This window comes from Salmo salar, chromosome 11 (genome assembly GCF_965601325.2).
Source record: "Salmo salar chromosome 11, fSalSal1, whole genome shotgun sequence".
NCBI classification, from domain to species: Eukaryota; Metazoa; Chordata; class Actinopteri; order Salmoniformes; family Salmonidae; genus Salmo; species Salmo salar.
This window is the reverse complement of record NC_138301.1, coordinates 54294911-54314935: the sequence shown is the minus strand read 5'-3', so window position 1 is coordinate 54314935 and position 20025 is coordinate 54294911. Positions and strand designations below refer to the sequence as shown.

The window sequence follows — 20025 nt, the reverse complement described above, 5'->3', positions numbered from 1 at the left end:
ACTGGTTGTAGACTAGGTGTAAACTAGGTGTAGGACTGGTTGTAGACTAGGTGTAGGACTAGTTGTAGACTAGGTGTAGACTAGGTGTAGGCTAGGTGTAGGACTGGTTGTAGACTAGGTGTAAACTAGGTGTAGGACTGGTTGTAGACTAGGTGTAGGACTGTGTGTAGACTAGGTGTGTGTATACACTGAGTGTACAAAACATTAGGAACACCTTCTCCCTTTTGCCCTCAGAACAGCCTCAATTCGTCAGGGCATGGACTCTACAAGGTGTTAAAGCGTTCCACAGGGATGCTGGCCCATGTCGACTCCAATGCTTCCCACAGTTGGGTCAAGTTGGCTGGATGTCCTTTGGGTGGTGGACCATTCTTGATACACACAGGAAACTGTTGAGTGTGAAAAACCCAGCAGCGTTGCAGTTCTTGACATAAACCAGTGCTCCTGGCACCTACTATCATACCCTGTTCAAAGGCACTTCAATATTTTGTCTTGTCCATTCACCCTCTAAATGGCACACACACACAATCCATGTCTCAATTAAAAATCCTTCTTTAACCTGTCTCCTCCTCTTCATCTACACTGATTGAAGTGGATTTAACAAGTGACATCAATAAGGGATCATAGCGTTCACCTGGATTCACCTGGTCAGTCTGTCATGGAAAGAGCAGGTGTTCCTAATGTTTTGTACACTCAGTGTATGTGACTACTGTAGCTCAGGCTTCCTGTCAAGTAGAACAAGCATTCTGTCTGTCCTTGCTCTCTGTCAGGTAGGAAGGTAGGACATGCAGGTAGGACAAGCTGTTAGCAGTGGAGAATTTGTTGCTCTCTCTCTCTGTTCTCTCTCTCTCTGTGTTCTCTCTGTCTGTCTCTCTCTGTCTCTCTCTGTCTCGTTGGTGTCTGTCTGTCTCTCTCGGTTCTCTCTGTCTCTGGCTCTCTCTCTGTCTCTCTCTGTCTGGCTCTGTCTCTCTCTCTCGGTTCTGTCTGTCTCTCTCTCTCTCTGTCTCCTTGGTGTCTGTCTCTCTGTTTCCCTGGTGTCTTTCTGTCTCTCTCTGTCTCGATCTCTCTCCATTCATCTCATTTTCCACTGTGTTTAGTTGGTGTCAGTGTATAAGGGTGAACTACATCGCAAGTACTGTATGTTTATGTGTATGGCTGTCTCTCTCTCCCTCCTCTCTCTCTCCCCTCCTCTTTCTCCCCTCCTCTCTCTCCCCTCTTTCTCCTCTCCCCTCTCTCCCCTCCTCTCTCTCTCCCTCCTCTCTCTCCCTCCCTCTCCTCTCTCTCCCCTCCTCTCTCTCTCCCCTCTCCTCTCTCTCCCCTCCTCTCTCTCTCCCCTCCTCTCTCTCTCCCCTCCTCTCTCTCCCTCCCTCCCCTCTCTCTCCCCTCCTCTCTCTCCCCTCCTCTCTCCCCTCCTCTCTCTCTCTCCCCTCCCCTCCCCTCTCTCTCTCCCCTCTCTCTCTCCCCTCTCTCTCTCCCCTCCTCTCTCCCCTCCTCTCTCTTCCCTCCCCTCTCTCTTCCCTCCTCTCTCTCCCCTCTCTCTCCCCTCCTCTCTCCCTCCCCCCCCTCTCTCTCCCCTCCTCTCTCTCAGTGGTTCTAGCTGCAGCCTGGCAGCAGGGTTGGAGTCCCTGGGTCTGACAGACATCAGGACCCTAGTCAGACTGATGTGTCTGGCTGCAGCAGGGCGAGCCGGCCTCTCCACCAGCCCTACAGCTGGATCAGGGGCCTCAGAGCGGCCCCGCGGGGCCACCAAGGCCAGTAAACCTATCTCCTGTCTGGCCTATCTCAGTACGGCTGTGGGTTGTCTGGGCTCCAACAGCCCCAACGCTGCCAAGCTGCTGGTCCAGCTCTGCACACAGGTAACAACAGATACACAACTCAGACTCACACAAAGATAGTAGAATGGAAGAGAAAGAGGAAGTTACCAGTTCTCTACTGCACTCAACAACTTTCAAAAAGACAGGAAGTTCAAGTCAGCACAACCTTAGTCCTCAGCACCAGACTTATGCAATACTTAACATGACCTATACAAATCACATTTTATTGGTCACATGCACACTTTTCAGTGTTAAATTAACACACCGTTTAGTGTAAAGTATATTTATTTTTTCTTCATATTTCCCAGAGTGTCTTACCTTTAGAGTGAATTGTAGTTACCAGCCAAGACTGTATTTGTTATTGACAGAGACAGAGGTTGTTGCAGTCATTTGTTGTTGTTGTCCTGTGGGTTTCATCAAGCCAGATCATTGAAATCAAAATGTTCAACACAATACAACAAGTATTTAACGAGGCCTTATTTTGAGGGCCTAGTTTGACACTAATACAGTAGCCTGAAACTCCTGGTTTTCAGGTCTGCAAGTCACATTATGATGGTTGGCAAAGTGATGTGTAATTCCCATTGGAATCCAGCCAGAGTGAAGATATCCAACATTTGACATGTTTATTCTCCCATAACCTACATTCAGATTAACTGCTGGGTTGGGAAGACTAAAATATGAGACTATCTAAACCATCTAAACTGGAATAACCATTTCAGTAATGGCTGCAATAACTACAAAGTAACAGATTGGATTAGTTGAGAAAAATGTTATTCATATTTCAGTAGCATAACATGAATTAATCAATCAATGTACTACATGTAAAAACATAGATATTGAGGGAAAAAAATATTCTAAAAATCAACCTGCAATAGAGCATGCTGGGAAATATGATAATGATGGGCGTGGTTTAATACTGGTTATAAACACCCATCACTGGGGTTATTTTAGACCAATTAGTGTTAATGTTATTTTAGACCAATTAGTGTTCATTTAACACTGGTTATAAACACCTATCACTGGGGTTATTTTAGACCAATTAGTGTTAATTTAACACTGGTTAAAAACACCAACATTGGGGTTATTTTAGACCAATTAGTGTTAATGTTATTTTAGACCAATTAGTGTTAATTTAACACTGGTTATAAACACCCAACACTGGGGTTATTTTAGACCAATTAGTGTTAATTTAACACTGGTTATAAACACCCATCACTGGGGTTATTTTAGACCAATTAGTGTTAATTTAACACTGGTTATAAACACCCATCACTGGGGTTATTTTAGACCAATTAGTGTTAATTTAACACTGGTTATAAACACCCAACACTGGGCTTATTTTAGACCAATTAGTGTTAATTTAACACTGGTTATAAACACCCATCACTGGGGTTATTTTAGACCAATTACAGTTAATTTAAGACTGGTTATAAACACCCAACACTGGGGTTATTTTAGACTAATTAGTGTTTATTTAACACCTGAATCAACACTAGAAATGTTTCACTGAAAAGTCAACACTAGGTAACACTGACCAATGTGCTGTGTACATTATAGCCGGTGTACAATACAGCCGGTGTACAATACAGCCGGTGTACAATACAGCCGGTGTACAATACAGCAGGTGTACAATACAGCCGGTGTACAATACAGCCGGTGTACAATACAGCAGGTGTACAATACAGCCGGTGTACAATACAGCCGGTGTACAATACAGCAGGTGTACAATACAGCCGGTGTACAATACAGCAGGTGTACAATACAGCCGGTGTACAATACAGCAGGTGTACAATACAGCCGGTGTACAATACTGATCTAGAACCTGTATATCTATCCGTCTCTAGAACCTGATCTCGGCGGCAACGGGGATGAACCTGACCACGGTAGACGACCCCGTCCAGAGGAAGTTCCTCCCCAGCTTCCTGAGGGGCGTGGCCGAGGAGAACAAGCTTGTGACGTCACCCAATTTCGTGGTCACCCAGGCCCTCGTGGCCCTGCTCGCTGATAAAGGGGCCCGGCTCAGACCCAACTATGACAAGACTGACGTGGAGAAGAGAGGTTCGTAGACCTGGAGTCGGCTGCTGTGGTCCTCAGAGATTTCTAGGCATTGCGATATTATCATACGTTGTCTGTCATCGACATGTCAATATGCCGTGTCGTCATATTCAATAGAGTTTTGTAATGACGATGTCAGTTTTGTTTGTAAAATTGCATTATGGGATGAACAAAGATATTTCTCAGCTCATTTAGAATGTTTCATTTAAGAAATGGTTGAAACGCGGGGAGGGGGCAGTGATTGTAGACTTGTAGTCGCCTCGTATTTTCAGATAGTCTGCATGGATGACATGTACATACAGACATGTAGCTACTAGCTAATGTTAGCAGTTTGTGCTAGCCTCCATAGTGCCCATGCTAGTTGTCATTATTACCATAGTGATTTGGACCAGGCATTGTGTTATGTTATAATTAACATCCTCTCATCTCTTCCCCAAATCACTCACCGGTCCTTCTTCCACCCCTTTGTTTTCGTTCCAGCAGGTTTAATTGCACATTTGTATAACCATCCTTCCTATAATCCCACTGCTGTAGGACCACTGGAGCTGGCCAACGCGCTGGCTGCTTGCTGCCTGTCTTCTCGCCTGTCCTCGGGACACCGTCAGTGGGCCGCTCAGCAGCTGGTCCGCACGCTGGCCGCTCACGACAGAGACAACCAGAGCCGGCCGCAAACCTTTGCCGACATGGCTGGTGACCTGCGCAAGTGCTCTTCTGTGAAGTTGGAGGCTCACCAGAGCAGGGTGCGTACTGGAGGGTGGAGGGTTAGGGTGAGTAGGGGTTAGGGTGGAGGGTTAGGGGTGGAGGTTTAGGGTAGAGTGTTAGGGTAGAGTGTTAGGGTAGAGGGTTAGGGTAGAGGGTTAGGGGGGAGTGTTAGGGTAGAGGGTTAGGGTGGAGGGTTAGGGTAGAGGGTTAGGGTAGAGGGTGGTTAGGGCTAGAGGGTGGTTAGGGTAGAGGGTTAGTGTGGAGGGTTAGTGTGGAGGGTTAGGGGTGGAGGGTTAGGGGTGGAGGGTTAGGGGTAGAGGGTTAGGGAAGAGGGTGGTTAGGGTAGAGGGTGGTTAGGGGTAGAGGGTGGTTAGGGCTAGAGGGTGGTTAGGGTAGAGGGTGGTTAGGGTAGAGGGTGGTTAGGGTAGTGGGTTAGGGTAGAGGGTGGTTAGGGCTAGAGGGTGGTTAGGGTAGAGGGTGGTTAGGGTAGAGGGTGGTTAGGGCTAGAGGGTGGTTAGGGTAGAGGGTGGTTAGGGCTAGAGGGTGGTTAGGGATAGAGGGTGGTTAGGGCTAGAGGGTGGTTAGGGATAGAGGGTGGTTAGGGCTAGAGGGTGTTTAGGGTAGAGGGTGGTTAGGGCTAGAGGGTGGTTAGGGCTAGAGGGTGTTTAGGGTAGAGGGTGGTTAGGGCTAGAGGGTGGTTAGGGCTAGAGGGTGTTTAGGGTAGAGGGTGGTTAGGGCTAGAGGGTGTTTAGGGCTAGAGGGTGGTTAGGGCTAGAGGGTGTTTAGGGTAGAGGGTGTTTAGGGCTAGAGGGTGGTTAGGGCTAGAGGGTGTTTAGGGTAGAGGGTGTTTAGGGCTAGAGGGTGGTTAGGGCTAGAGGGTGGTTAGGGCTAGAGGGTGGTTAGGGCTAGAGGGTGTTTAGGGTAGAGGGTGTTTAGGGTAGAGGGTGGTTAGGGCTAGAGGGTGGTTAGGGCTAGAGGGTGGTTAGGGCTAGAGGGTGGTTAGGGCTAGAGGGTGTTTAGGGCTAGAGGGTGGTTAGGGCTAGAGGGTGGTTAGGGCTAGAGGGTGTTTAGGGCTAGAGGGTGGTTAGGGCTAGAGGGTGGTTAGGGCTAGAGGGTGGTTAGGGTTCAGACCTTTGCCGACATGGTGGTGACCTGGTCAAGTGCTCTTCTGTCACGTCGGAGGCTCACCAGAGCAGAGAGTTCTGTGTGTCTATAGAGCATAGAGTCCCTCTAGTTCTGTGTGTCTACTGGTATAGAATACACTGTGTAGGGTAGTAGAACCAGGGAAATAGAACCCTCTAGTTATGTGTGTCTACTGGTATAGAATACACTGTGTAGGGTAGTAGAACCAGGGAAATAGAACCCTCTAGTTCTGTGTGTCTACTGGTATAGAATACACTGTGTAGGGTAGTAGAACCAGGGAAATAGAACCCTCTAGTTCTGTGTGTCTACTGGTATAGAATACACTGTGTAGGGTAGTAGAACCAGGGAAATAGAACCCTCTAGTTCTGTGTGTCTACTGGTATAGAATACACTGTGTAGGGTAGTAGAACCAGGGAAATAGAACCCTCTAGTTATGTGTGTCTACTGGTATAGAATACACTGTGTAGGGTAGTAGAACCAGGGAAATAGAACCCTCTAGTTCTGTGTGTCTACTGGTATAGAATACACTGTGTAGGGTAGTAGAACCAGGGAAATAGAACCCTCTAGTTATGTGTGTCTACTGGTATAGAATACACTGTGTAGGGTAGTAGAACCAGGGAAATAGAACCCTCTAGTTCTGTGTGTCTACTGGTATAGAATACACTGTGTAGGGTAGTAGAACCAGGGAAATAGAACCCTCTAGTTATGTGTGTCTACTGGTATAGAATACACTGTGTAGGGTAGTAGAACCAGGGAAATAGAACCCTCTAGTTCTGTGTGTCTACTGGTATAGAATACACTGTGTAGGGTAGTAGAACCAGGGAAATAGAACCCTCTAGTTATGTGTGTCTACTGGTATAGAATACACTGTGTAGGGTAGTATAACCAGGGAAATAGAACCCTCTAGTTCTGTGTGTCTACTGGTATAGAATACACTGTGTAGGGTAGTAGAACCAGGGAAATAGAACCCTCTAGTTATGTGTGTCTACTGGTATAGAATACACTGTGTAGGGTAGTAGGACCAGGGAAATAGAACCCTCTAGTTATGTGTGTCTACTGGTATAGAATACACTGTGTAGGGTAGTAGGACCAGGGAAATAGAACCCTCTAGTTCTGTGAAGTCTTTCTTGCCGTTGTCAAGGTTGCCCAAACTGTTCTAACAGAACCACTCTGACCCCATTAGAGGAATAGTCTCTTCCCCTCCACTCATGTTCCTGATCTGTCTGTCTGTCTGTCTGTCTGTCTGTCCGTCCTTTCCATCTCCATTTGTTCCTGATCTGTCTGTCTGTCCGTCCCTTCATCTCCATTTGTTCCTGAAATGAAGTGATTGTTTAATGAACGTTCCCTAACTCCCTCCTCCCTCCCAGAGCAGCTCAGAGCAGCCTGTACCCCCTTTCTACCCCATTTCTACTCCTCTCTACTCCCCTCTCTACTCCCTCTCTACTCCCTTTCTACTCCCTCTCTACTCCCTCTCTACCCCCTCTCTACTCCCCTCTCTACTCCCTCTACTCCCCTCTCTACTCCCCTCTCTACTCCCTTTCTACTCCCCTCTCTACTCCCCTCTCTACTCCCTTTCTACTCCTCTCTACTCCTCTCTACTCCCCTCTCTACTCCTCTCTACTCCTCTCTACTCCCCTCTCTACTCCCCTCTCTACTCCCCTCTCTACTCCCTCTCTACCCCCTCTCTACTCCCCTCTACTCCTCTCTACTCCCCTCTCTACCACCCTCTATTCCCCTCTCTACTCCCCTCTCTACTCCTCTCTACTCCTCTCTACTCCTCTCTACTCCCCTCTCTACTCCCTCTCTACACCCCTCTCTACTCCCCTCTCTACTCCATCTCTACTCCCTCTCTCTACTCCCTCTCTACCCCCCTCTCTACTCCCCTCTCTACTCCCTCTCTACTCCCCTCTCTACTCCCCTCTACTCCTCTCTACTCCCCTCTCTACTCCTCTCTACCACCCTCTATTCCCCTCTCTACTCCCCTCTCTACTCCTCTCTACTCCTCTCTACTCCTCTCTACTCCCCTCTCTACTCCCTCTCTACACCCCTCTCTACTCCCCTCTCTACTCCATCTCTACTCCCTCTCTCTACTCCCTCTCTACCCCCCTCTCTACTCCCCTCTCTACTCCCTCTCTACTCCCCTCTCTACTCCCCTCTCTACTCCCCTCTCTACTCCCCTCTACTCCTCTCTACTCCCCTCTCTACTCCCCTCTCTACTCCCCTCTCTACTCCCCTCTCTACTCCCTCTCTACTCCCCTCTCTACCCCCTCTCTACTCCCCTCTCTACTCCCCTCTCTACCCACGTCTCTACTCCCCTCTCTACCCCTCTCTACTCCCGCTCTACTCCCCTCTCTACTCCCTCACTACTCTCTTCTCCCCTCTCTACACCCCTCTCTACTCCCCTCTCTATTCCCCTCTCTACTCCCCTCTCTACTCCCTCTCTACTCCCGCTCTACTCCCCTCTCTAATCCCTCTCTACTCTCTTCTCCCCTCTCTACACCCTCTCTACACCCTCTCTACTCCCCTCTCTACACCCCTCCTCTCTCTACACAAATCAGCTGTGGGAATGTTTTAAGTTGATATTTTCTGGCAGTGGTCCTGTTGGTTTTCTCTTCTATCTGACCGTTAACCCACCTGGTGTCTAAATCAGTCCCTGATCATTAACCCACCTGGTGTCTGAATCAGTCCCTGATCATTAACCCACCTGGTGTCTAAATCAGTCCCTGATCATTAACCCACCTGGTGTCTAAATCAGTCCCTGATCATTAACCCACCTGGTGTCTGAATCAGTCCCTGATCATTAACCCACCTGGTGTCTAAATCAGTCCCTGATCATTAACCCACCTGGTGTCTAAATCAGTCCCTAATCATTAACCCACCTGGTGTCTGAATCAGTCCCTGATCATTAACCCACCTGGTGTCTAAATCAGTCCCTGATCATTAACCCACCTGGTGTCTAAATCAGTCCCTGATCATTAACCCACCTGGTGTCTGAATCAGTCCCTGATCATTAACCCACCTGGTGTCTGAATCAGTCCCTGATTATACAGGAACAATGGAAAAACATGCAGTGGAACTGGCTTCGAGGTCAGAGTTGAGTTTGAAGGGTCTGGAAGATGGGTGAATTGAGGGTCATTCACAGCAGAACTCTTACTTCTGATATTGTTAGATTTATTACCGAGGGTCGTTTTATGTGTTGTCCCAGGTGGTGTCCCTGTCTTGTTGATAACCGAGGGTCGTTTTTCAGTTCATCTATGTAGGCCTCATAAAGTGTTAATGAAGACTTTGTTATAGTGTGTGATAAAGTTTGACTGTGTGATTAGATAAATGACAATCCGTATGTGTTGCATAGCGCAGGCCTTATAGAGGGTTTATGAAGACCTTATGAAGGGTTATGGAGACTTCATTAAGCCATGTGAAACGTGGTGTGTCTTCTCCAGGTGATCACGTGTGGTTGGTGCAGTAGGAAAGGCCTGCTGGCCACCAGCGGTAATGATGGAACAGTCCGAGTGTGGAGCGTTACTCAGAACCAGTACTCCCTCCAACTGACCTGCATCTTCAACAGAACGTAAGCAGAACCTCTGACCTCTGGACACTTTCAGGCTCCTACAGACTACAGACTCTCTACTTACTGTGATGTGATATTACTGTGACTGATGTGATATTACTGTGACTGTGATGTGATATTACTGTGACTGTGATGTGATATTACTGTGACTGATGTGATATTACTGTGACTGTGATGTGATATTACTGTGACTGTGATGTGATATTACTGTGACTGATGTGATATTACTGTGACTGTGATGTGATATTACTGTGACTGTGACATGATATTACTGTGACTGTGATGTGATATTACTGTGATATGCTATTACTGTGATGTGATATTACTGTGACTGTGATGTGATATTACTGTGATATGATATTACTGTGATATTACTGTGACTGTGATGTGATATGATGTGATATTACTGTGACGGTGATATGATATTACTGTGATATGATATTACTGTGACTGTGATGTGATGTTACTGTGACTGTGATGTGATATTACTGTGACTGTGATGTGATATTACTGTGACTATGATGTGATATTACTGTGATGTGATATTACTGTGACTGAAATGAAATTACTGTGACTGTGATATGTGGTTGTCTCACCTAGCTATCTTCAGATGAATGCACTGACTGTAAGATGCTCTGGATAAGAGCTAATGCTAAATGACTAAAATGTTAATGTGTCTCTGTGTGTCTCTCTCTGTGTGTGTGTGTGTGTGTGTGTGTGTGTGTGTGTGTGTGTGTGGTGTGTGTGTGTGTGTGTGTCCACAGTGCTGGTTCTCCAGAGGAGGGTGGGCAGTGTCTTGGTTCCCCTGGCGACCCCAGTCTGTCTCCTCTGGTCTGGAGTGTCACGGGCAAATACCTGGCTGCTGCCATGGAGAAACTAGTAAACATCTGGCAGGTCAACGGTGAGAGAGACAGTATGTACTGACACACACACACTGTAACAATTCAATGTTCAGAAGCCTTTTTTTGTTAGTATGTTGTTTAACTAGAAAATCTGTGTGTTTGGTCTCGTTATGGACGACTCTTTTACTGAATAGTTAAAGGAAGGTGTTTGGTCTCGTTATGGACGACTCTTTTACTGAATAGTTGAAGGTGTTTGGTCTCGTTATGGACGACTCTTTTACTGAATAGTTGAAGGTGTTTGGTCTCGTTATGGACGACTCTTTTACTGAATAGTTGAAGGTGTTTGGTCTCGTTATGGACGACTCTTTTACTGAATAGTTGAAGGTGTTTGGTCTCGTTATGGACGACTCTTTTACTGAATAGTTGAAGGTGTTTGGTCTCGTTATGGACGACTCTTTTACTGAATAGTTGAAGGTGTTTGGTCTCGTTATGGACGACTCTTTTACTGAATAGTTGATGGTGTTTGGTCTCGTTATGGACGACTCTTTTACTGAATAGTTGAAGGAAGGTATTTGGTCTCGTTATGGACGACTCTTTTACTGAATAGTTGAAGGAAGGTATTTGGTCTCGTTATGGACGACTCTTTTACTGAATAGTTGAAGGAAGGTATTTGGTCTCGTTATGGACGACTCTTTTACTGAATAGTTAAAGGAAGGTATTTGGTCTCGTTATGGACGACTCTTTTACTGAATAGTTAAAGGAAGGTGTTTTGGGTTGAAACCTTTTATTAGCTGGTGTTTTAGTCCTCTGAGCGTCTTCTACCAGAGTGATGGAGGTGGAGGTCTGTGTAGTGGAGGTGGGAGGTCTGTGTAGTGTAGTGGAGGTGGGAGGTCTGGGTAGTGTAGTGGAGGTGGGAGGTCTGGGTAGTGTAGTGGAGGTGGGAGGTATAAAAATATGTGTCAGTCAGCCAAATGCCTGAGTTTATATTAAAATCTACCTGACCTTTAACCCTTCCACTCTGACCCTGTGGTTTATATTAGAATCTACCTGACCTTTAACCCTTCCACTCTGACCCTGTGTTTTATATTATAATCTACCTGACCTTTAACCCTTCCACTCTGACCCTGTGGTTTATATTAGAATCTACCTGACCTTTAACTCTTCCACTCTGACCCTGTGGTTTATATTATAATCTATCTGATCTTTAACCCTTCCACTCTGACCCTGTGGTTTATATTAGAATCTACCTGACCTTTAACCCTTCCACTCTGACCCTGTGGTTTATATTAGAATCTACCTGACCTTTAACCCTTCCACTCTGACCCTGTGGTTTATATTAGAATCTACCTGACCTTTAACCCTTCCTCTCTGACCCTGTGGTTTATATTAGAATCTACCTGACCTTTAACCCTTCCACTCTGACCCTGTGGTTTATATTTGAATCTACCTGACCTTTAACCCTTCCACTCTGACCCTGTGGTTTATATTAGAATCTACCTGACCTTTAACCCTTCCTCTCTGACCCTGTGGTTTATATTAGAATCTACCTGACCTTTAACCCTTCCTCTCTGACCCCGTCCACCAGGTGGTAAAGGTCTGCTGGACGTGCAGCCCCACTGGGTGTCGGCTCTGGCCTGGCCGGAGGGAGAAGCTGTTTCCCTGTGGTGTGGGGAACCCAGAGATGTGTTGCTGGTGGGACGTATGGACGGATCCCTGGGCCTTCTAGAGGTCCACGATGCCTGCACCATGCATCGCACTGAGCTGGAGCACTGCTACCGGAAAGATGGTACGTAGTCTGGAGGGTGGAGTGGCATGTCCCCAGTATTCACATAACTCTGACAAGTGTGTGTCTCTTGTGTCATTGATCGTATGTTTTTTTTACTTCCAGGTTTTACTCTTTAATACACTGGTCTGAAGTCATCTTGATTTGTGACTATCCCGATCAGACGTCTGGTCGTTTTGATATATCTGGTGTGCATGACGACGGTATTATGTAGGTGTTCCGTGACCTGAAGTTGGTTGTTTTTCTGTTGTAGTGTCAGTGATCCACATAGCCTGGTACAGTGAGGACAGGCCGTTCGCTGTGGGCTACGCTGATGGGAAGCTGCTGATTGGAACCAAAGAGCCTCTGGAGAAAGGAGCCGTCGTGGTCATCGATGCCCATAAGGTCAACACTATCTCTATATAATAATAGGGACAAAACACCACATAGAAACTAACACATGTTGGTCCTAGTTTCAACTTTTGTGTTTTTAGTCTCTGTCTCCTCCTGTGTATCTCCTATAGTACTATAGGAGTAGTAGTAGTAGTAGTAGTAGTAGTAGTAGTAATAGTTGTATTATTGATTAATATTATTGTTATCATGATTATTATTATTATTATTGTTATGATTAATATTATTATTATTATTATATGTGTCTGTCCCAGGAGTCCATCACCAGTATGAAGTGGGATCCTACTGGTCAGATGCTGTTGACCTGTGCCAAAGAGGACGTGGTGAAGCTATGGTCCAGCCCTGGGTCAGGGTCAAACCCTGGAGCAGGCTGGAAGTGTCTACAGAGCCTACCCCACCCTGCCCAGGTCAATGGAGTGGCCTGGTGTGGTCTGACTGGACACGGAGCCAAACCTCTCAACATGCTGGCCACGTACGTATGGTATTCAACTGGACTGGACTGTGTTGATATTAATTCAGTTTCAGTCATGTATGGAACTGGACTTTAGTAGACTATAGATGTCTTTAGTGGACTATAGATGTCTTTAGTGGACTATAGATGTCTTTAGTGGACTATAGATGTCTTTAGTGGACTATAGATGTCTTTAGTGGACTATAGATGTCTTTAGTAGACTATAGATGTCTTTAGTGGACTATAGATGTCTTTAGTGGACTATAGATGTCTTTAGTGGACTATTGATGTCTTTAGTGGACTATAGATGTCTTTAGTGGACTATAGATGTCTTTAGTGGACTATACTGGACTTTTACTATGGTGAATTCTACTCCCACTTAGTCAGCCAGTCCACTTAGCCAGGTCAGACAGTAGAATGTGTAGTAGTGCTGTGTTTTATCAGACTGTCAACCAACAACCATTCATAATCACTGTTATATCCCTGACCTTGTTTCCTTCAGCACTCTGTGGTGAGGTTGAACACTCTGTCTGGATAACTGACATTTAGGCAGGTTTTGACATTCTGGTACTTTCTCATAACCTTCTCATTCTTCAGTTATAGTCTGGTACTGCTTGAATGCAAGGACACTCTGTTTTTCCAGAAAGAGAAATAAAAATAGAATGGAATTTAGTAAAAATCTGTGGACATCTACATTTTACCACAAGGTCTCACAATGTCCTCACAAGTATAGTAATACAAACCAACGCACACACACATTTAAAAGAGCACTGTGTTATTCCAGGTGTTGCCAAAACGGACTGGTGTCAGTCTGGACCGTACCTCAAGACGCCTCTGCCTTCCCAGAATCCACCTCTTCTGGCTCCGAGCCCCGGAGGGACAACGAACCCAAAGCCAAACGCAAGGTATGATAAATCAGTAGTAGGTAGAGGTGTCTTCCTAACCACTGGTTCTGGGTCAGATATTGTTTAGCCCTGCTAATGGGGACAAGGTTGGAATTGGGATTAGGCTAGATCTGTTAGAGGGGGGAAACGTCTACCCTAAGTGATTAATCTGTACAAGATCTAATTTGATCGGTTGTATTGGCTTGATTTGATCAGTTGTATTGGCTTGATTTGATCAGTTGTATTGGCTTGATTTGATCAGTTGTATTGGCTTGATTTGATCGGTTGTATTGGTTTGATTTGATCGGTTGTATTGGCTTGATTTGATCAGTTATATTGGCTTGATTTGATTGGTTGTATTGGTTTGATTTGATTGGTTGTATTGGTTTGATTTGATCAGTTGTATTGGCTTGATTTGATCGGTTATATTGGTTTGATTTGATCAATTGTATTGGTTTGATTTGATTGGTTGTATTGGTTTGATTTGATCAGTTGTATTGGCTTGATTTGATCGGTTATATTGGTTTGATTTGATCAGTTGTATTGGCTTGATTTGATCGGTTGTGTCAGGTACAGCTTTTGAAAGGGTGCTCTTTTCCTCCCCAACCCATTGTGTGTGTGTGTGTGTGTGTGTGTGTGTGTGTGTGTGTGTGTGTGTGTGTGTGTGTGTGTGTGTGTGTGTGTGTGTGTGTGTGTGTGTGTGTGTGTGTGTGTGTGTGTGCCCAGAAGCAGCAGAGTTCCAGCAGGCGTGTGGAGGGGGCGGTGTGTGTGTTCCAGCTGAAGGGTCATATCACCCCGGTCAGGACAGTAGTCTTCAGCCCTGACGGCCTGGCCCTGGTGTCTGGAGGGGTGGGAGGCCTCATGAACATCTGGTCCCTACGAGTGAGGAGACACACACACACACACACACACACACACAGAGGAAGCATTCTTCACCCAGGTGCTAGGAGTTTGTTCTACAGGTTTAAAGAATAAAGTAACAGTATACTTCCTGGATCTTATTTGAACAGTGTTTAGACAAACTTAATAAACTGTTACTCAAACAAGCACTTTTAGCTGTGTGTGGTTTCTTTCCTGTTAAACCTGTCTAAAATACTGAATACTTTGTCTGTCTGTCTGTCTGTCTGTCTGTCTGTCTGTCTGTCTGTCTGTCTGTCTGTCTGTCTGACAGGACGGCTCAGTGCTCCAGACAGTAATAGCCGGGTCAGGAGCCATCCAGAACATAGTCTGGATCCCAGATGTGGGCGTGGCCGTCTGCTCCAACAGGTCAAAGGTGAGGTGGAACATCTTTTGGAACCAGAATCAGTTAATGTATTGTTATGTAGCGTAAAGGGTCACGGTTGAAGAGTCACGGTTGAAGAGTCGCGGTTGAAGGGTCGCGGTTGAAGGGTCGCGGTTGAAACTATGACTAAAGGATACTGCAGTATGGACTGACTCAACTATGACTAAAGGATACTACAGTATGGACTGACTCAACTATGACTAAAGGATACTACAGTATGGACTGACTCAACTATGACTAAAGGATACTGCAGTATGGTCTGACTCAACTATGACTAAAGGATACTGCAGTATGGACTGACTCAACTATGACTAAAGGATACTACAGTATGGACTGACTCAACTATGACTAAAGGATACTACAGTATGGACTGACTCAACTATGACTAAAGGATACTACAGTATGGACTGACTCAACTATGACTAAAGCATACTGCAGTATGGACTGACTCAACTATGACTAAAGGATACTGCAGTATGGTCTGACTCAACTATGACTAAAGGATACTACAGTATGGACTGACTCAACTATGACTAAAGGATACTACAGTATGGACTGACTCAACTATGACTAAAGGATACTACAGTATGGACTGACTCAACTATGACTAAAGGATACTACAGTATGGACTGACTCAACTATGACTAAAGGATACTACAGTATGGACTGACTCAACTATGACTAAAGGATACTGCAGTATGGACTGACTCAACTATGACTAAAGGATACTGCAGTATGGACTGACTCAACTATGACTAAAGGATACTACAGTATGGACTGACTCAACTATGACTAAAGGATACTGCAGTATGGACTGACTCAACTATGACTAAAGGATACTGCAGTATGGACTGACTCAACTATGACTAAAGGATACTACAGTATGGACTGACTCAACTATGACTAAAGGATACTGCAGTATGGACTGACTCAACTATGACTAAAGGATACTGCAGTATGGACTGACTCAACTATGACTAAAGGATACTACAGTATGGGTTAAAGCGGCCTGTCGTATGTATTTGACTCTTGGCTGACTTTCATGGTTCTGTTGTTGTCTTTGTCCTCAGGATGTGTTGGTGGTGAACTGCTCGACAGACTTCATGTCCTCTCACCAGGTGCTAGCCACCTGCCGGACGGCGCTGAAGAAGCAGGGGGTTGTGGGATTGAACATGGCTCCGTGCATGAGAGCCTTCTTGGAGAGGCTTCCTGTTATGCTGCAGGAGCAGTACTCATACGAGAAGGTACTGTGTGTGTGTGTGTGTGTGTGTGTGTGTGTGTGTGTGTGTGTGTGTGTGTGTGTGTGTGTGTGTTATTTGAAAGTAAATGAAAGCCCAGTTTCATTCCAAGTGAATTGATCAAAACTGTCAAAAGGCTACCTACTTCCTTTTTTTATCTTATTTTTTTTATCGTAGTTGGTAGTCATAGTTAACGGTTACGATAACATATGTTACAACACCCAAGTGTAAATGTGTACTTCCTGTTTGGTCCTCCAGCCCCATGTAGTGTGTGGAGAACAGCTAGTCCACAGCCCCTACATGCAGTGCCTGGCCTCCCTGGCTGTGGGGCTACACCTGGATCAGCTCCTGTGTTCCCCTCCCGTGCCTCCCCACCTCCGCCTCTGTCCCCTGGAGCCAGCCACCTGTACCTGGTCACCCGGCGAGTGGGCGTGGCTAGACTGCTTCTCCACCACGGTGAAGGCAGCGGAGGCCCTGGCTCGGGGTAACACGTTCCCAGAGGCCTTTGCTGTTCCTGACCTGGAGCCTGTACCCAAGGAGGAGATGGTCCTTCTCATGGTGAGGTTTCCCTGATCAAACCCTACAGAAGACAATAGGTCTGATGGAGAGGATCTGTTAAAGTACAACTGAACTGGAGAACCAGCTTCTCTGGTTGAAAACATCATATATATATAACATAATATAATACGGAATATATAACATCCATATTAGTCAGTACCAAAATGTACTAAAAAGTAGGTTTATTTTTGGTCATAAAGTCAGTATTTTCCAAAACAGAGTTTGTTAAATTTGAGTACAAGAGTTGGTCAGGACTTGAGGGTTGGGTTTTGATGTCCACAATGTCCACTTGTCCAATAATGCTGGATTAATTAACAGGTGAGGTGATTGCGCTCTGTCCTACTGCAGAACACACGGTGAGACGGACCTGCACAGCAGCAGGGCGGATTTACATAAGAAAACACGTCACACATTTTTGTACTTGAGAAATACTGCACCAAACACCATAGACAGATATAAAATGTGCGACTGAAATCTCTTCTGCAAAAAAAACATCTAAATTAATTACAGATTTTTTGAGTTATCGTTGATTAATTTCCTAGACAATTTGGAGGAAGTGTTACTGGCTTTGTTCCTATGGCGTCTCATGGGGGGACAACAGCAGTAACTGCCACATCCAACAACACCCTCAAGACTGAAATCTCCTTTTTTCTTAATGAGCAACAGAATAACACATGCGGAATCGGGGGCATTCAGTCGCTCTCTAAGATGTTACCAACATTTGGACTAGAAGCTGACTTGTCTCTCTAAGATGTAACCAACATTTGGACTAGAAGCTGACTTGTCTCTCTAAGATGTAACCAACATTTGGACTAGAAGCTGACTTGTCTCTTTAAGATGTAACCAACATTTGGACTAGAAGCTGACTTGTCTCTCTAAGATGTAACCAACATTTGGACTAGAAGCTGACTTGTCTCTTTAAGATGTAACCAACATTTGGACTAGAAGCTGACTTGTCTCTCTAAGATGTAACCAACATTTGGACTAGAAGCTGACTTGTCTCTTTAAGATGTAACCAACATTTGGACTAGAAGCTGACTTGTCTCTTTAAGATGTAACCAACATTTGGACTAGAAGCTGACAAGGTTTAACGAAGTTTCCAACAGCGTATTGAAACTGGTGGGTCATACAAGAGCTCTGTGAGGGTAGCAATGATAAGATATGTCTATAGATGAATACTCTCTTCTCTGTACAGGATAACAGTACATGGGGTTCTGGTATAGATGAATACTCTCTTCTCTGTACAGGATAACAGTACATGGGGTTCTGGTATAGATGAATACTCTCTTCTCTGTACAGGACAAAAGTACATGGGGTTCTGGTATAGATGAATACTCTCTTCTCTGTACAGGATAACAGTACATGGGGTTCTGGTATAGATGAATACTCTCTTCTCTGTACAGGATAACAGTACATGGGGTTCTGGTATGGATGAACAGATCATGTCGTGGGCCACTTCCAGACCTGAGGTAAGATGTCTTCAGTGTTGGCTCAGTTGCTTTATGTCTTCATGTTTTCTCATTAGTTTCAGGTCTCTACAACATCTATTACAGGTTGGATACTTCATTTTGTCGTTCAGGCACTTGAAGAGACACGTTGAATTGAAATGTGATATCCCAGACTTGTAGTTTTTTGTACTGTATGCTAGATGTTGAACGGACTCTGTTGTGACAGACAATGAGCTTTCTGTGTTTCTGTTGTCTCCAGGACTGGCACCTGGGAGGGAAGTGTGATGTATTTCTGTGGGGAGCTGGTAGACACGGACAGCTGGCAGAGGCTGGCAGAAACATCCTGGTGCCTACCATCGCACCCTCCTTCTCACAGGCACAACAGGTAGACAGACACCATCAATCAATCAAATGTATTTATAAAGCCCTTCTTACATCAGCTGATATCTGAACGTGCTGTACAGAAACCCAGCCTAAAACCCTCAAACAACAAGCAATGCAGGTGTAGAAGCAGGGTGGCTAGGAAAAACTCCCTAGAAAGGCCAAAACCTAGGAAGAAACCTAGAGAGGAACCAGGCTCTGAGGGGTGGCTAGGAAAAACTTCCTAGAAAGGCCAGAACCTAGGAAGAAACCTAGAGAGGAACCAGGCTATGAGGGGTGGCCAGTCCTCTTCTGGCTGTGCCGGGTGGAGATTATAACAGAACATGGCCAAGATGTTCAAATGTTCATAGATGACCAGCAGGGTCAAATAATAATAATCACAGTGGTTGTAGAGGGTCCAACAAGTCAGCACCTCAGGAGTAAATGTCAGTTGGCTTTTCATAGCCGATCATTCAGAGTATCTCTACCGCTCCTGCTGTCTCTAGAGAGTTGAAAACAGCAGGTCTGGGACAGGTAGCACGTCCGGTGAACAGGTCAGGGTTCCACAGCCGCAGGCAGAACTGTTGGAACTGGAGCAGCAGCACGACCAGGTGGACTGGTCAGTCCTGTTCTAAATGTGTTTAGGTGTTCTCTGTTTGTCATGTTGTGAACAGAACTCTTCTCCCCCCTCTGTCTCTCTATCGCTCTCTATCTATCTATCTATCTATCTATCTATCTATCTATCTATCTATCTATCTCTAGGTGGTGTGTGGTCAGAACTGTACGTTTGTGATCCAGGCTAACGGGACAGTGTTAGCCTGTGGGGAAGGCAGCTACGGCAGACTGGGACAGGGCAACTCTGATGATCTGCATGTCATCACCGTCATCTCAGCCCTGCAAGGTACGCTATGGAGGACTGTATCTCAATGGTCTATAGAGTGGCTTCCTCTCCTGGTCTCCTTCCTCTCCTTGTCCCCTTCCTCTCCGTGTCCCCTTCCTCTCCGTGTCCCCTTCCTCTCCTTGTCCCCTTCCTCTCCTGGTCTCCTTCCTCTCCGTGTCCCCTTCCTCTCCGTGTCCCCTTCCTCTCCTTGTCCCCTTCCTCTCCTTGTCTCCTTCCTCTCCTTGTCTCCTTTCTCTTCTTGTCCCCTTCCTCTACTTGTCCCCTTCCTCTCCTTGTCTCCTTCCTCTACTTGTCTCCTTCCTCTACGTGTCTCCTTCCTCTCCTTTGCACTGATAAGGAAACAGGGTGAATGCAGTAGTGGAGGATTGACTATCAGTCCAGTTTTGTAAAGGTAGTGATGGTGAAGAAGAGAATGGAAGAGAAGGTAATTACCCCGCTGCAGAGGTGCTATCTGTTAAAGGGACCATAGCTCTAACACGTCTGTCTGTCTCTCTGTCTGTCTGTCTGTCTGTCTGTCTGTCTGTCTGTCTGTCTGTCTGTCTGTCTGTCTGTCTGTCTGTCTGTCTGTCTCTGTCTGTCTCTCTGTCTCTCTGTCTGTCTCTCTGTCTG

At 45.8% G+C, this 20025-nt stretch overlaps 1 protein-coding gene across 15 annotated transcripts in view; it reads left to right on the top strand.

Annotated features, from left to right (window-relative positions):
• Nucleotides 1-20025, top strand: part of LOC106576577 (putative E3 ubiquitin-protein ligase HERC1) — a 198479-nt gene that overhangs the window by 145942 nt on the left and 32512 nt on the right. For 9 of the 15 annotated variants that reach the window (XM_082958014.1, XM_082958024.1, XM_082958020.1 and 6 more), the window contains 16 exons: nucleotides 1586-1853; nucleotides 3656-3869; nucleotides 4401-4633; nucleotides 9152-9279; nucleotides 10044-10192; nucleotides 11707-11907; nucleotides 12158-12288; nucleotides 12549-12766; nucleotides 13530-13650; nucleotides 14356-14511; nucleotides 14801-14902; nucleotides 15982-16155; nucleotides 16408-16707; nucleotides 18111-18176; nucleotides 18415-18540; nucleotides 19278-19416. In XM_082958014.1, coding sequence (XP_082814140.1) covers nucleotides 1586-1853; nucleotides 3656-3869; nucleotides 4401-4633; nucleotides 9152-9279; nucleotides 10044-10192; nucleotides 11707-11907; nucleotides 12158-12288; nucleotides 12549-12766; nucleotides 13530-13650; nucleotides 14356-14511; nucleotides 14801-14902; nucleotides 15982-16155; nucleotides 16408-16707; nucleotides 18111-18176; nucleotides 18415-18540; nucleotides 19278-19416 — 2726 coding nt within the window. Of the gene's footprint in view, nucleotides 1-1585; nucleotides 1854-3655; nucleotides 3870-4400; nucleotides 4634-9151; nucleotides 9280-10043; nucleotides 10193-11706; nucleotides 11908-12157; nucleotides 12289-12548; nucleotides 12767-13529; nucleotides 13651-14355; nucleotides 14512-14800; nucleotides 14903-15981; nucleotides 16156-16407; nucleotides 16708-17902; nucleotides 18033-18110; nucleotides 18177-18414; nucleotides 18541-19277; nucleotides 19417-20025 lie in introns of those variants that run through there. The other 6 variants (XM_045689742.2, XM_082958023.1, XM_082958015.1 and 3 more) reach the window with 5 other exon arrangements.